Source organism: Melanostigma gelatinosum (genome assembly GCF_949748355.1).
Source record: "Melanostigma gelatinosum genome assembly, chromosome: 8".
In the NCBI taxonomy this organism is placed as follows: Eukaryota; Metazoa; Chordata; class Actinopteri; order Perciformes; family Zoarcidae; genus Melanostigma; species Melanostigma gelatinosum.
In genome coordinates this window covers 15,218,923-15,234,113 of record NC_136641.1, presented here as the reverse complement: position 1 = coordinate 15,234,113, position 15,191 = coordinate 15,218,923, and the positions used below count along the sequence as shown (strand labels likewise).

Sequence of the window (15,191 nt, the reverse complement as noted above, 5' to 3'; positions counted from 1 at the left end):
ATGTTTGAGATTTTCTGAACAGATTTTCTAACCATCACTGTTTTATGAGCAGAAAGCAATAAAATCATCTTGTGTTTTTAACTTCTTTGTGTCATTTTGGATAGACATCAAGGCGACGTTCACAGTGTAAACTCTTTGATGCCATTATGTTTGTTACATTTTATGAACTGTAACTACTTTTCTAACTGATCTGATGGGTGGATGTGACTGGTGAGGGCGTCCATCCTCTGTCCCCCCCACCCTTTTGTTGCGCTTCTTTAATCAGCAGCAGAAGAAAGGCATATTTTGGCCTGTCTGTCAGCATTGTCCCGCCGCGACGCCACTACAGCCTTTGCCCACGCTTTCCCCACTCCGATGCAACTGCCAGATAAAAACCTTGCAAATCAGGAGGAGAAGCGACGTCTACTCACATTCACTCTTTCACACCCCCTCCTCCATCTTCCGCCTTTCTTCCATTCCTTTTCCTTGCCCATTTCCTTTTCAAATTTTTCTAAAGTCGGTTCAAGAAAACCCCGACTGATTCATTTCTCCCTCCTGATTTTTGTTTGCATTTCTTGTTTTGTTTTGTTGGATGTTTTAATTAAGCTTATTTGAATTCGGTTTTGTTTTGCACTGCGTTTCCTTTGCTAAAAGGAAATGAGCTAAAATGTCGCCGTAACATTACTTGCACATCTGGAGACTGGTTACCCTCTAAGGAAGTGACATATGAACCAGATATGGTGTGTGTATATATACATTTATACATATGGTAGAGTGAAAGAGCTTAGTGCAGGGCCAGAGTTTTCAATGTGATTAAAGTTCAAACTAACCCAGGGCGATGCTGTCACAGGCAAGGTAAAGAGGTCGTGATTCAGAGGGTATATATATATATGTGTGTGTGTGTGTGTGTATGTGTATGTGTGTGTATATATATATATATATATATATATATATATATAATGTCAGAAAACCCTGACAGACTAATGCAATCTCTTAAGTTATTCTGTCTGGACACCACACTTTCAGATTTTGAGGAGATAGTCAACATGTTCTTTGGGTTTATTAGACAACTACAGCAAACTGAACGCAATGTTTTTTCTCAATTAAGTTACATTGTAGCCACACAGAGCATGTCTACATATCCCTGAACCTTGGATTGAGTTGGGGAAACACTAGGATAGCACTTCTCCCTTCAGCAAAATACAAAGGTCGATAGCAGTGCAATCAAAGTGTCCCAGCAGTCCCATTGGGTAACACACTCTATTGGACTGGATGTCGGGTATATCAGGGGCAAGGCGGGAGACGGGCAGCTTGTAATGGGATGAGATATGTTATCTTTATTGTCAAAACATAAGAATGAAGGGGGTGGGGGGAAGACACAGATTAGCTTTCCTGACAGTCGGCCATTTGAAGTTTGTGCCAGAGCGCATTAAGGGCTGTTATTCCCTCGTTTGTGCGCTCGCAAATGCCCAACCACTCACAGGAAAAGGCGAGACTTGCCCGCTAATCAACTGATAATGGGTCACACTGTCCGTTTGCCATATCTGCCCGCCATCCTGCGTGCACACTCACGGCACACTTGCTTCACACAGTTGGCTGCTGCAGGCCTTTGTTTCATTCGATAACTTTGGGCGAATGGCGTGAAGTGGATTTTTAGAGAGAAATGTAACATCACATATTACACATTGCATACGTCAATTCAAAAGAGTCTTTCAGCGTAAAGTATTTAATCTATACAATGTTTATCTTTTTTGACCTTTGACCTGCTTGTCTGGGGCCAGGAAGTTCCACCCTTCTCAGTCTATTGTCCACTTCGGTGCAGCATCGCCTCAACCTCAACTCACTGGTGCTCTTTTGACAAGGCCATACCAATGCAAAGCAACTTGAAACCTGGACTTGGCGCACACACCACTGCGTGTGGTGCACCTACCACGTCATATGACACATGCAGTGATAGGTATGTTTTTAAAGGTGAAGCATGGCGAGTAACTACAAACAAAAAGTTACAATACATAAGTCGAGAATCATCCAGTGTGTGCAGCCACATCAGAATGCACCACCCTGCCTCTTCCTGCACTGATAACATGGTGAGAGACAGTGGAAGGGGCGGTGTAGTGGTGGTCAGAGAGAAAGGACGTGTGTGCGTGTGGAGAGGGGAGGGAGGTGGTTAGGTGTCGGTTCCCTGACTTTCCTAACCCCCCCCCCCCACCCCAGCCTGCTAACGGCCTCCATCTGAGGAAGTGGATCCTACAGAGCGTCTATTCATCTCCAAGAGACAAGACAAACACTTGAGATGTTAAAGCCAGCATTGCTCCAAAACCTAACTACTGTTTTAAAATGATTGCATCCTAATGAATAACAGCTTTGTAATCCCTATATGATCCTTGGCTGCATTTGTAGATGTCCTTTATTTGCCATTATTAGTGCCCTAGTCAGTTACTGAAAACTCCACAGAAGAAGAAAAAAGATGTGTGCTTTATTTGAGCATGAGCAGGTGCTAACATTGGCGTCCATTTGGAAAGAACAAAGCAGGGTAGGCTAACCCAGGCAGGAAAATATCTCGCTGTCTGCGCTGTGGCTTTGCAGGAAACCCAACCATTCACCGGGCCATGTACTCCCATCCTGAAATGGGGGAGTGAAATGCTAAGAGCCAGAAGGAGGCAGGGGGAGGCAGGAGGATGGGGGTACCAAAATAAAAGCTAATAAGAATAACTTTATTTCCATCTCCAACCTGCAGATGTTTGCTTCCTTCCTTTCCCTTTTATGTCAGATGGAAATCTCGTCTCTTGCACGGCTTTGAAGAGAAACATCTGCGTGGTTAATTGCAGATGTGAAAGTGTTTGTTGCTTTGTTTTTGATTGAGTCATTCCCTGCATTTGTCATGAAGGCTGATATCTCTCATCTGTGTTGCTTGGGCCAGATTTGAGCCTTCTTCCATGTTTATCATAAGGACAGGAAGATGCTGCTTTGCCTTGCCACCCCTCCCTACAACATCCTGGGACCTTCTGGAAACGTCCCTAACAAGGATGCCTTTCCATGGTCACTGTGGAGCTCAGTGACCTACGCTTCTTCATTACAAAATTGCTAATTGTAAGTGCTGTTTTAGATCAGGCGCAGAATGGGAAATTCACAGGTTATTTTTCGATAAGAATTTCTCTGTTCTCGTTAGATAAAAGTGTCTCACTAGTGATTTGATTTTGAACCATCTTTAGAATGCAATCATATCAAACCAAGATCGGCACTTTCATAAAACTATTTGTATAAACATCCAGTACGCAGCAGCTCTGTTGTGAGTGGGCGAAAGATTCTTGAAAACAAAAGTCACCGTCAGGAAACTGACCACGAATCATGAAGTCCTCAAGTGTTCCAGGAAGCTGCAGATAGGATGGTAACAAACTTCGACCTTTGAATCCGCCATTAATTTAAGCTTCCGTGTGTGATTACACATGTCAGACCCCTGAGACACAATGCTGCCTTTCTTTTCTGCTCCCTCTTTGGAAATTATCTGACACATTTTTATGACTCCCAGCTATTGTTCTGAGAAGGATAAAAATAATATGTTGATGTGGCCAGCGGGTGTTTCCAGTGGAGAGGTCTTGGGTGCAAAGGGTTCAGGGGGGGTCAGGCCGGCTCCCCAAACACAGGAAGACAGCACTGTAAGTCTGAGTCAGGGGTGTCAAGGCTGGACACGCGTGTTCCCTCATAGACCCTCACCTTCAACTGTGTCTATTAATAACATCGGCACAGGGTCATCACAGTTGACCCATCCACTTTTGATGGGTGGGATGAGCTGACAGAAGCAAGGGCATGTTGTTTTTCAAATGACATGAGTTTAGTATTTTAACTGTAAATGTACCGTATGTGCTCTAAAATATGTGGCAAGATAATCAGGGTGCTTTGTTAAGTAGCCTATCATTTATTTAACTTTGCAGTTTGATGTGGAAACGTTTCAAAAACGGTCTTTAACTAAACATAAATACTTAATGCTGTGTGTCTGTGTGTTTGTGTCTGTGTGTGTGTGTGGGGGGGGGGGGGGGGGGGGCATTTTGTTAACATGAGTAGGCTAATCATATGTCCTTTGTAAGGTTGAATTGGAGGCGTGTGCTGTCGCAGTGGGAGCGCGCAGAGGAAGGGAGGGTAATCTTGTCCGGACGCTAATAAGACCCAATGGCTGGTGCAAGGTGGCCAGGAGCTCTGAAACGCGACAGAAGACGGTGGACGAAGGAGAGAAGAAGAAAGAAATCTCAGGGGAGACATTTCTGGATGGACAAGGAGGATGAGAGCGCCACGGGAGCTTCCATAGGGAATTACAGGGAGCTTTTGGTGTGCGTCAGTTTGTGTGTCTCGTCTCGTCAAAGGAACTGCGGGGAGAGAGATTAGCGGTAAGTGACTACAAAACCAAGAAAAACACCTGCGCCGAGACAGGTAGACTGTGAAGATGACTTTCAGCTCACAAGAGTCATAGAAGCAGCTGAGAGATGGCGAAATATTTGGAGAGAAACCTTAAAGACGTAGTGTGTCACTTGTTTTAGTACCTGGTGCCAAAGTTCAGAAACTTTAGATTTCAGCCAATCATATCGTTCATTGGGCTACAGCCTCACTTTTAGTCATCAAGGCAGTGCAAACCTAGTCAAAACAACTGATTTCTAATATAAAACTTATTTTTTATCAAGTGTGAATACAGAAAGAAGTTCTTAAATAGTCATTTAAAAACATTTTTTTTATTCAAAATCAGCTCTAATACCACATGATTTGGAATGGACCAAGATTCAACCCTCATTCACATGCCGCTACACACCTGGAACCGGGGTACCACTGTAGGCACGGTGAGCCACTGACTCCTGGGAGCCCCAGCCCTCCCCGATGAAGCAGTCCTGGTGGGCCCGCCTGGCACAGCTCTGTCTGCTTGCTGTGTGGACCTGCATGTGGCCGGTCCAGGGATGCGGACCGGGCCCTGGCTACGGCATCCGCTCCAGGACCAGGAAACTCGCAGCCATGCACTACAAGCAGTTTTTCCCCAACTTCTCAGAAAACAACCTCGGTGCCAGCGGGAGAGCAGAGGGCAAGATCACACGCAACTCTGAGCGCTTCAATGAGCTGGTGTGCAACTACAACCCTGACATTGTCTTCAAGGATGAGGAGAACACCAACTCAGACCACTTCATGACCAAGGTGAGGCTGGTGTGTTGTGGTTAACGCAGTTCAATCATCACCGTTTTTTTAAAGATGTTGTAGAATAGGATGACACGCTGGAGCACTTGTTTTCACCATCCCCAGTGATACCACGTGACAGTGCAGAGAGTAACCTGAAAAGGATGCTCTCTCTGGTGTCTCTTCAACCTTTTCAAGCCTGGAAATAATCCTGTTGGATAATTGATTAACTACATTCACATGAAGGGAGGGGTATCAGTTTACAGCTCCTACCCTGCTACCTAGCATGCCACCTTCAAATCAAATAATATAACCTCATTCATTACTTGCCTTACCTTCCCTTGCCAGGCTCCTAACACTCAAACAACTGTTCAACACAGAGTGTGTAAGTTTTAACCAAACTTCCCCTCCCTTTACTTGAGATAAGAAGATCAGGATGTAATTCAACACTACCCCTTAAGAGACTGCCGTCCCCTTCGGGAACACTTCCTTTTAATCTTTAACCAAAGTCTTTGTTATTGGAAATCAAACTACTCCTATGACTCTCAGTGGCACTTCAACTCCTTAATGTTTACTGGGGATAGGTATCCACATTCAAATCTCAAGCCTACAAAAGACAATCGATGGCCCAGATCAGGATGCTTTTTGACAAACGTTTTGAAAGTCACGCTGCTGAAATTGACGTCGCCCTGCTTTTGGATGCTGCGTTTTTTTCTGTGGTTGTTTAGGATGCAAATCTGTGTTCCTTCCCCTCCTCGAGTGATTGTTCGTGATAGAAATCTGCGGCCGTATATGTGTGCCCAGTTTGAGTGTGTGTATGTGCCCCTCTTTTGCCCAGATGTGAAAGACGCTCTTTGTGTGTCCTTTGGAGACTCGCAGGGGTCGCCTATACAAAATTCCCGCCTGCTGAAGTAATGGCACCGTCGGAAAAGCGACTATTGTAGTTCTGACAATGAACGCCTCTCTTGAATGGCATTGCGAGAAAAAAAATGGAACAAGTTTGTTTTCTGTCCTTCTCGCTTTCTCACTCTTGCTGTCACATTCCCAAATCCATGCCCATACATTCTTGCCCTCTGCCCTCTCTCTTTACTCCCAACCTCGGCCCTCCGCTACACTGCTTTCCTCTCACCCAGCTTTTTCGCCCTCCATCTCTCCCACTAACACTCTCATCGCTTTCTTTACCAACCCTCTTTCTATACTCCGTAGCAAGAAGAGCTTTATTCCATCAACTGCAGTCACAGGAGAAATAACTGTCCAAGAGATAATAATGAAATGTATCGACTCGGTTGCTGAAGTTGTCATTTGTTTTTAAGCCTTCGACAATGCTGACACAGTCTGTAACATCATGGACCACATGGGTGTTAATAGTCACTGTGAACATTTCTGATCTTCTGATTTATGATCAAATGTCTTGGGTGAAACCGAGAAAACTCGTGCCTGGAAGAATCTGGAAAAGGCAAAGAATGGCCTTGATTATTCTGTCATCTTGTCGAAAAGGCCAAGGAATGCGCCAAACTGGCTACAGTAGCTTTGTTCTTGTACTCTGATTGTTGAAGCAAGGTTGAGATGGCCTTTAACAGAGAAGAGGAGGAATTGTGCGACGATGCCAGCAGACAAACAATCACAACCTGGGAGACAGAGACGTTGTTGAAATACTGGAATCATTTTTCTCCTGTGTTTCACTGAAGTCCGTCTGTGCACTGAGGTGTACAGTAGGCTTTCGTACTGTACATACTTCTTGTACAGGCTCTGCCGTCCACTCGGTTAATAAATTATCGGCACAGTAGCTCAGTCCGTTGGGACTTGGTTTGGGAACTGGAGGATTGCTAGTTCAAGTACGGCATGTGAGCTGGTAACTGGCACAAAGGTGCCTCCTGGGCACTGCTGATGTGCCCTTGAGCAAGGCACAGAACACTCAATACTGTTCGGTAACTACTACTAAGATATGTACTGGTTGGGAAATTTTACAAATGGACAGTAATTGTCAATGCACAGTCGAGAAACTGTAATGAAGACACTTTCTAAATGACCTCAAACACATCGTTGGCATTTCTGTACAGACATTTCCTGTTACTTATCAACCAACAGCGTCAAAACAATATATCTGTGACAAGCTGATGTTTGCTGGTCCGTCAATACTGTTTCAAACTGAACACCTTTCCTCTGTGTCATTCTGTTTCTAGCGCTGTAAGGACTGCTTGAACAGGTTGGCGATTGCAGTGATGAACCAGTGGCCAGGGGTGCACTTGCGTGTGACGGAGGCCTGGGATGAGGACGGCCACCACCCCACCGGCTCTCTGCACTATGAAGGCCGGGCCGTGGATATAACCACTAACGACAGAGAAACGGAGAAGTATGGCCTTCTAGCCCAGCTGGCTGTGGAGGCTGGCTTTGACTGGGTCCACTATGAGTCCAAATATCACATCCACTGCTCAGTGAAAGCTGGTAAGTTTAAGGACGGAGCTTTCATATAAGATCACGTAGGTAACTGACAAAATTACATAAATTCACTGGATGATGTCAGGGCATTAATACGAGAAACCAAACACAATCTGTGTTTAGTCATCATGGCTTTTTAAAATGCTGATCTTCCTGCAGATCACTCTGTTGCAGTGGAAAAAGGTGGCTGTTTCCCAGGCTGGGCCCGGGTGACTGTTGCCGGAGGGGTGCAGAAGAGCCTGTCGTCCCTGGCCGCCGGGGACAGAGTCATGGCCCTGTCCGGGACAGGCCAAGTCGTGTTGAGCCAAGTACTCCTGTTTCTGCACCGGGACCAAGAAAGCTGGTCAACTTTTCTGTGTCTGGAGACCGAAGATGGCCATCGATTGGCCCTCACCCCACATCACTTGGTCTTTTTAGCCCCACATTGCAGACTGGACAGTAGTGAGTATCAGGCTCAGTTTGCTAGCAGAGCCAAAACTGGAGACTGCGTTCTCATCCATACTGCAGAGGCTCAAGTACGTCCATCTCGAATCATCTCAGTCTCAGTAGAGGAGAGTGTGGGACTGTATGCTCCCTTGACAGAAGCTGGATCTGTGTTTGTTGAAGGAGTGCTGGCATCCAGCTACGCTCTGGTGGATGACCACAGACTTGCACACTGGGCATTTGGACCTGTGCGACTCCTCTCCTCATTCAACCAGCTACTTTGGGGGGAGACAATAAAAGAACAGCAGACCACAGTCAGGTCTTACACCAAGACTCATTGTAGCACTTTGGCCGCAAAGGACAGAGCAGGTGTTTGTGTGAATAATGGCACTCTGAACAAGCAAGACTATCTGAGTGAAGCTCTGAGGATAGAAGTGGAAGAGAAGCAGACATCAGATGTGCATTGGTATGCAAAATTACTGTACCGTTTGGGATGTGTCTTTTTAGACTCCAACTCATTTCATCCTTAAAAGACTAAAACTATACACACTATGTCACGGTGTGCAGCTTTGATATATTTACCCTAACACTTCCTGTTTGTTTTCTTTAATAAATTAAAAGCACTGGAATGGCTTGCTTTCTTTTTCACCATTGTCTGCATTATAATGATTTACATGCTGATACTGCAGTGATATTTTGTAAGAGATTGATTTGAATGAGACAATTTATCTGAGCTGGTTAATGTAAAAAGAAGTATGACTAGTCTATTTGTACATCATGTTATTTCTTTTAATTATTTCAGTCATACATTATATATATATATATCATTTTAGTGGGATAGGAATTCATTTTCCCACAATAGAATCTTTATTTTTGTACTTTATGAATCATAATATATAAATGTTTCATTTTATTATAATAATTCCACAACATGTATTGTATGTCCTCACATGTTGTAAAACAAATTAAAATGCAATTTTAATAATCAACACTTTTTTTTCTTCAGCTCTGGAGTAAATTGAGTCAGTTAAGCTGATTTGTCTTTTGCTTGTTTAGCAAAACAGAGTGTGAAACAGCTGAGACGTGTGCAGAAAGATCATTTATGGGGTCCTAGTTAAGTATTATGTATGTTACAAGAGCTCTTAGGAAATCTATTCCAGCAGGCTGACTGGTTAATGAAAAGCCCAGATGCACTTAATATTCCCCACACTGTGCCACCACCTTGTCGACATCACAGACTTTATCACATAGCTACTTGAAGGGAGATATCGGGTATCTTACACTCTTGAAGGAGACAGTTCTATTAGTATTTGATGATCAATTTGGGTCACAAGTACTATATCTGTTGGTGGCGTATAGTACAGTGCATTGTTCACACAACTTTCTATTTTGTTGCAGCAAGTCTACCAGTCTGCACTAAAACAATCGCAGTTTTCCTGTTACAACATTTATTTATATTATTGTGTCACGTAAAGCTACTTTTCAAAGGTTCAGAATAACGTGCGAGGCCATATTCATGCCAGGCAGTACAAGGTTATACGCCCCCTTGTGGAGAAACTGATATTAAGCCTGTTTATTTTATCTGATATCATTTCTTAAACACCCTTGTATAATAACTACTCCAGATTAGATAGACTGTAATTCAACAAACCTTGATTTGTAATACTTGTAGTTTATTGACAATATAGCACATATTTGACTGGAGAATTCAACACAACTCAAAATAGAAAAGATATTCAGAGAGCAAACTGCATCCTATAGACGTAACCTACATTCTTTTTCTCAGTTATCTGTAAGGTGTATATAACTGTAAAAATAATAATGATAATATTGAGGACCCAAACTGTATTCTCTTCTTCACGTTTACGTTCTGTTGTAAACATCTGTGGAGGTATTCTAGAGGATTATCCTTGAGCTACAAGAGGCAGATGGGAAAACACTGGCCCTGCTGTCTGGCCAATAGGAAAAGCCCTTTGTCCTAATACCATCCTCTATTTACATCCATTGGCCAATCAGTCACTGTCTTCCACCCTGTCTCAGCCCCCCAAAATCTAATCCAATCTGGCTAAAGCTGAATGGGGAGTTAACTAATCCTGTCAGGGGGACCAGCAATAACCTATTTTCTAAATGAAATGCTGCACAGCCCACATTCAGGTACAGAGAGGCACACATTTCCTGATCAAAATATACTTTAGTTTTCTAAAAAACAGATCATTGTCAGCAGGCATAAATAATTACGACAACACTTTTATTTTATTAGAGACATGAAAGAGAAAGATGCATGAGAGGAGTTTTGGCATGGGTTTGTATTGAATGTTAAAATACTTGAGTGCTACAGATCATCTTCCCAAACATTATAAAGATCTTTCTCACATGCCACACCTGAACAAATTAGGTCAGGTTTCTTTTTCTGTCTGCTGGACAAAAGAGCTTACGACTCCATAATGTGATTGAAACCCAGACCTAGAGTGGCAGTTTATTTTTCTTGGCTAATTATTCAGTAATTTAAACACCTCAGAAACTACTTACTTATTGTTTAATCCAATGAACAACTATCAAAAATCATGTGACTTAATATGAAACCACTTTTATTCTTTAAATACTAAGAGTGCTAGGTTATATACTCGTGATTTTAAAAAGCATAGCCTTTAAAAGCATGGTTTTCTCATCCTCTTGGAACTGCTGTCTAAATTTTTAAGCTTTGTGATCATTTCCAACGGTATTATTGGTCTCTTCGCCACCATCATGTAAACGATTGAGGCTTTGATCTAAATTATTTGGGTGTGTATATCAGCATGTTTTTTAAGTTTTAGTTTCAAGTCACATTGTGAAGGCAATTGTTTGTTTAGTTGCATGGAGCTTTAGAACGTCAAACTACATTCATCCTGTTGAACAAATTCTTGTAACATTTTTCTCATCAGGGGTTTGATCCCTGAGGTCTCCTAATGCGCACAATTACATTACCAGAGATGTTTCACAGTGCAGGGTCAGCTGCAGATCACCCTGCAGGTGCTTGTTCCCTGCTTACGTAGCAGACAATGTATTGTCAGGCATTCCAGTGTGATCATCTTTACATTTGAGACATTTAGCAGATGCTCTTTTCTTTATTTACTTATAAATGTTGAGTTATAGCCCAAGTAAGCTATACTTACCAGTGACAGTTTTTGCTCTCTGGCATGCAGGAGATACACAGTTGATGTAGATTAAACTTGCGACCTTCTCACAATGGGACAGACCCAACATAATTTTGTGCAAGTTTAAACTCATGCATCGGAGAGGACTTTCGGCCCTTATCCGCATAACAAGTTATTACGTGTAAAGTATTAGGATCTTAACATGTCAACACTCAGTAACTAAAAAACTTACATTTAAGATTGAGAACAACTTTCTTGAAGCCATTCTTCCTGACTCACTCATGTCACTGGGACTCTCAGTGACAAGGCAACCTAATGACAAAGAAGGCTCTCATTCCCACCCCCCTATAGTATCTGCATTAAGTTCAAAATCTATATATTCCTATGCATTATGATTGCTCAGTCTATTGTACCAGATTTGAACATGTATTACATGAACAAATAATGATCGGTCATTTTAAATGGAAAGGTCACTGAATTGTTTTATGAGATTCATGTGAACTGATTCATATGAGGGCTGTAAAGTGTTGAGCGTATTGTTAGCACATTACAACACAGGTTCTAATATATTATTGCATAAGGTATATACAATTATTTCATTTGGAATATTCATTATGTGGCTTGATAAAACATGTCAAATGGATGGTAGCCTATAATAACATACATGAGTAATAAGATAATGTGGCCACAAATCGCCAGGGTTCAGCATAACATGCAGATTCGGTGATTATCGGTGAACCTGCTGAAAGCTGAAAACTTGGTCGAGGTTTATTCCCGATCACGGCAGTTGTGAGTGATTAGCCTACTCTCTCCAAAAAATGCGCAACGCATAGCAGTATAGTAACGGAAGGAGAGTACAGTATCAGAAGCGTAATAAGTAATTAGAAACCACGAGGAATATTGCACAGACATTTGTTATGTTAATTACAAAATCTATTTACCATAAGAACAATTAGCCTCAATTAAATCGCGTCTGATCAATTCACAAAACAAATGCATTCATCTGTCGGCATGTAAAAGTCGCTTTGGTTTTATAACCATAACAACCTAATGAAAAATGGCTTCCCTGGATCCGAAAATCGAATGACCTAATATCTAATATACACCATATTTCAGTGGTCCGCTCACATTAAACTCGTGTGCAAAATGACAACGGTGAACATCGCTACACTAACGCCGTAACACGTTTTACTGGTGTCTAGTAATAAAAGGAAATTGTTGAACGTTGTTTTTCATGAATATATTTTTGACGTAGTTGTTATTAGCTTGCACTGCTACAGCAGCTAGCCACTTGGCGGAATATAGCCGTGTGCAGACGCAACGCAGTTTAGCGGATTGAAGCGATGCTAGTGACCCATACAAGGGTACCCATGCAAAGTTGAGCTTCACATTTAGGTAGAGTCATATTTTGCAGTGGACTTGAAACTAAAAGAAAAACTATATTTACTGTCGTGTCAACAAAGTTTGGGGCTGTAATTTTTGAATGCACTGGTTTGTGCAAACTTGCAGTCGCTTTAACGACCTCGCGAGCGAGATTCCAGAGCAGAGGATAGTTACTGTTAGGTTGTTAGCCTTCAAGCTAAATCCACAAGCAAGGAGCCAGATAGCTGGATAGTTTTTGGATTCACAGCATGAAGCTGGAGAGCCTTTGTCGGGGCCGGTTGAAGACACGTATCGGTGCTTACTAGTCACCCGGTAGTAAACGACCACTCGACACAAAGCTCAAGTTGCTGGTTAGCTAGCTAACCATAGCATTATCCATCTAGTTAAGAAGCTAGCTAGCATCACCGCACAGCCTTCCGCCGAGGTGCACTTCCCCCACTCTCCCTCCAGCCGGCTAGCCGCAGCGATAGTCCGGTATATAAAATGAAGCGAACATCAGCATTCTGGGAAGCTGTGTGGCTGATTGGATTGTGCTGATGTATGAGGAGACGATATTGGTTTTTTGAGGTGAGCTGTTTTTATTGTTTATTCGAACTTCTTGCAACAGACCTACCTAAAGACACACCAACCCTGACCTTAGACCGGATAGTGTTAGCTCTGCTATCGGTAACATTTAGCTAGCTGTTAGCTTCGACAAGATGGGGATGTCTAATTGATGGAGAACTAGCCATGTTACCTGGGTGCTAACTTTAGGTTGGAATATGGTTTACGTTGGCTGTGTTTGAGGTATGGTTCACATAGTAGTCGGTTGACGTTTCAACCGCACATGTGCCTGTGCACGAGAGTGTGTATATTTCTCGTAGTTTTGCCTCTTCGGGACACTTTGTTGCTACGTCACCATTGGTAGTTGTGTGTTTTTCCGTTCCAGCCTGTCCGCCAGTGACGCGGACAAGGCTATTTGCTGGACAAGATCAACCCTTTGAAGTCGGTGTTTACATTGAGGAATAGTGCTTAGCTTTGCAATTATTCAACTATAAAATCTCTTTGGCTTTTACCCGTAGCACCGCAACAAACGGCATCTGCTATCGACGACCATTACTAAATATAAAGCAAACGTTCACCGCGAAAGTTAATTTGTAGCGTTAACACTTTTAACGTTAACTTAGCTAGCAGGATGTTGAGACGTTAACTTAACGCCATCATGTCATCACTTTTACTCTGAACAACAACTTCATTTTAGAGACAAAGCCTATTTAGTATCTTCATTAATCGTGATAAGTTAGGTTGTGTATGACTTGGATTTGACGTCAAGTTTGTTGTCGAGAAGCGTTTCCAGTGTTGCTGCCATTGAACACGTTGATTACGAGGCTTTAGTTCATGTTAACGCATAATGGATAAATTAATTTTGTCCATCAGCTCGGTTGCATTGTTCCGCTAACAACGTGCCATTTGTTACACTATGTTTTAACGTAGTACCACATACTAGAAGTGAAGGTATGATGCATTTTAATTTGGGAGTTTTGACTGAAATGTAAAGTACTACGTTAGTACTTACTCGATAGGCATTCAAAACACTCCTTTCACACTCATTTGGACAAAGATGCTTACGTTGTAATTGGTTTTATGTTGTAGTTAATTGCATTCTGATTTTATTTATTTTATTAATTATGCTCCTATGGGTTAAAAACAAAAGTGCGCCCGTTCTTGGACTGGTGTCTTCTTTCAGCTGCTTCAGTGCGAATAAATAAGAAACGTTTTTAAACATGTGAGCCCGCATGTTGGATGCTTTCCATGGTGCTGATAGAGTTTGATATCGATAATAGGATGAGTGTGATGGCACCGTGTTTGTTTTGTAACTGAGGAAACATTACGAGACACTCAGCTGGATCTATGTAATAATCCCCCGTCACACGTATTGTCTTTTGAGCCCGTTAGAACACAATTTAACGATACAGCGTCGCATCACGGACGTTTGTCTTTTTGTTTTGTAACATGTGGAGGAGGTTCACGACGACATTAACACATATCAGCGAGGCTGTGATGTATACCATAAGTAAAATATAACGTGCGAAATCCAAGCCGATTGGCTCCTTTTATTTAAGTGTCGCGTGAAAATGGCATTTACACGTTGAAACACGTGACGTGGCTTCCTATTATTAGTTGTGTTGATAAAATAAATGGTGAGTCCGTCATTGTTTGTTTTGCAGTAACGTTATTTTTGTTAATGGCGTGAATCTCACAGCGGAACTATGATGCTTGCGACAAAGGTTCTGCACGAAATAAGCTGTGCTGCAACAGGAAGTTCAACACACGGAAGTTGTGTTTTCTTTGTGTATCCCGATTTATGGTTGTTTTATTTGGGAAAACACCATTTTAGTTTCATAATTTTGTGCTTGTTCTCGCAGCTGTTTCACCGATTTGGATTATGCATTACTTGGTAAACGATAACTTGAATTGTAAGAGCGGTTTCCGACTGATCTGTCCCTTTTAACCCTCGCGCTATTTCCATGAGTTTGCGAGGAAGCTCTGTTGCATTAGTGCTAACGTTAGTCAGATTAACACAGGGACATAATCTAAAGTGAGGGCATATTAGCCATGGTTAATGGGTTGCATTGTTTGTTTTAAGTCTTTATGTAAAAAGTGTTTTTGGTTGGATAGGGAGGCTAGTGTGGAGTTTTAAAA

General features: G+C 42.4%; 1 protein-coding gene across 1 annotated transcript; it reads left to right on the top strand.

Annotated features, from left to right (window-relative positions):
- Positions 1–4,842: 4,842 nt before the first annotated feature.
- dhh (desert hedgehog signaling molecule) lies at positions 4,843–8,522 on the top strand (the record flags this gene model as incomplete). The annotated part of the gene is made up of 3 exons (XM_079273388.1): positions 4,843–5,151; positions 7,314–7,575; positions 7,729–8,522. 3 exons carry the CDS (start codon positions 4,843–4,845, stop codon positions 8,520–8,522), a joined length of 1,365 nt encoding a protein of 454 aa, XP_079129514.1.
- Positions 8,523–15,191: the final 6,669 nt, after the last annotated feature.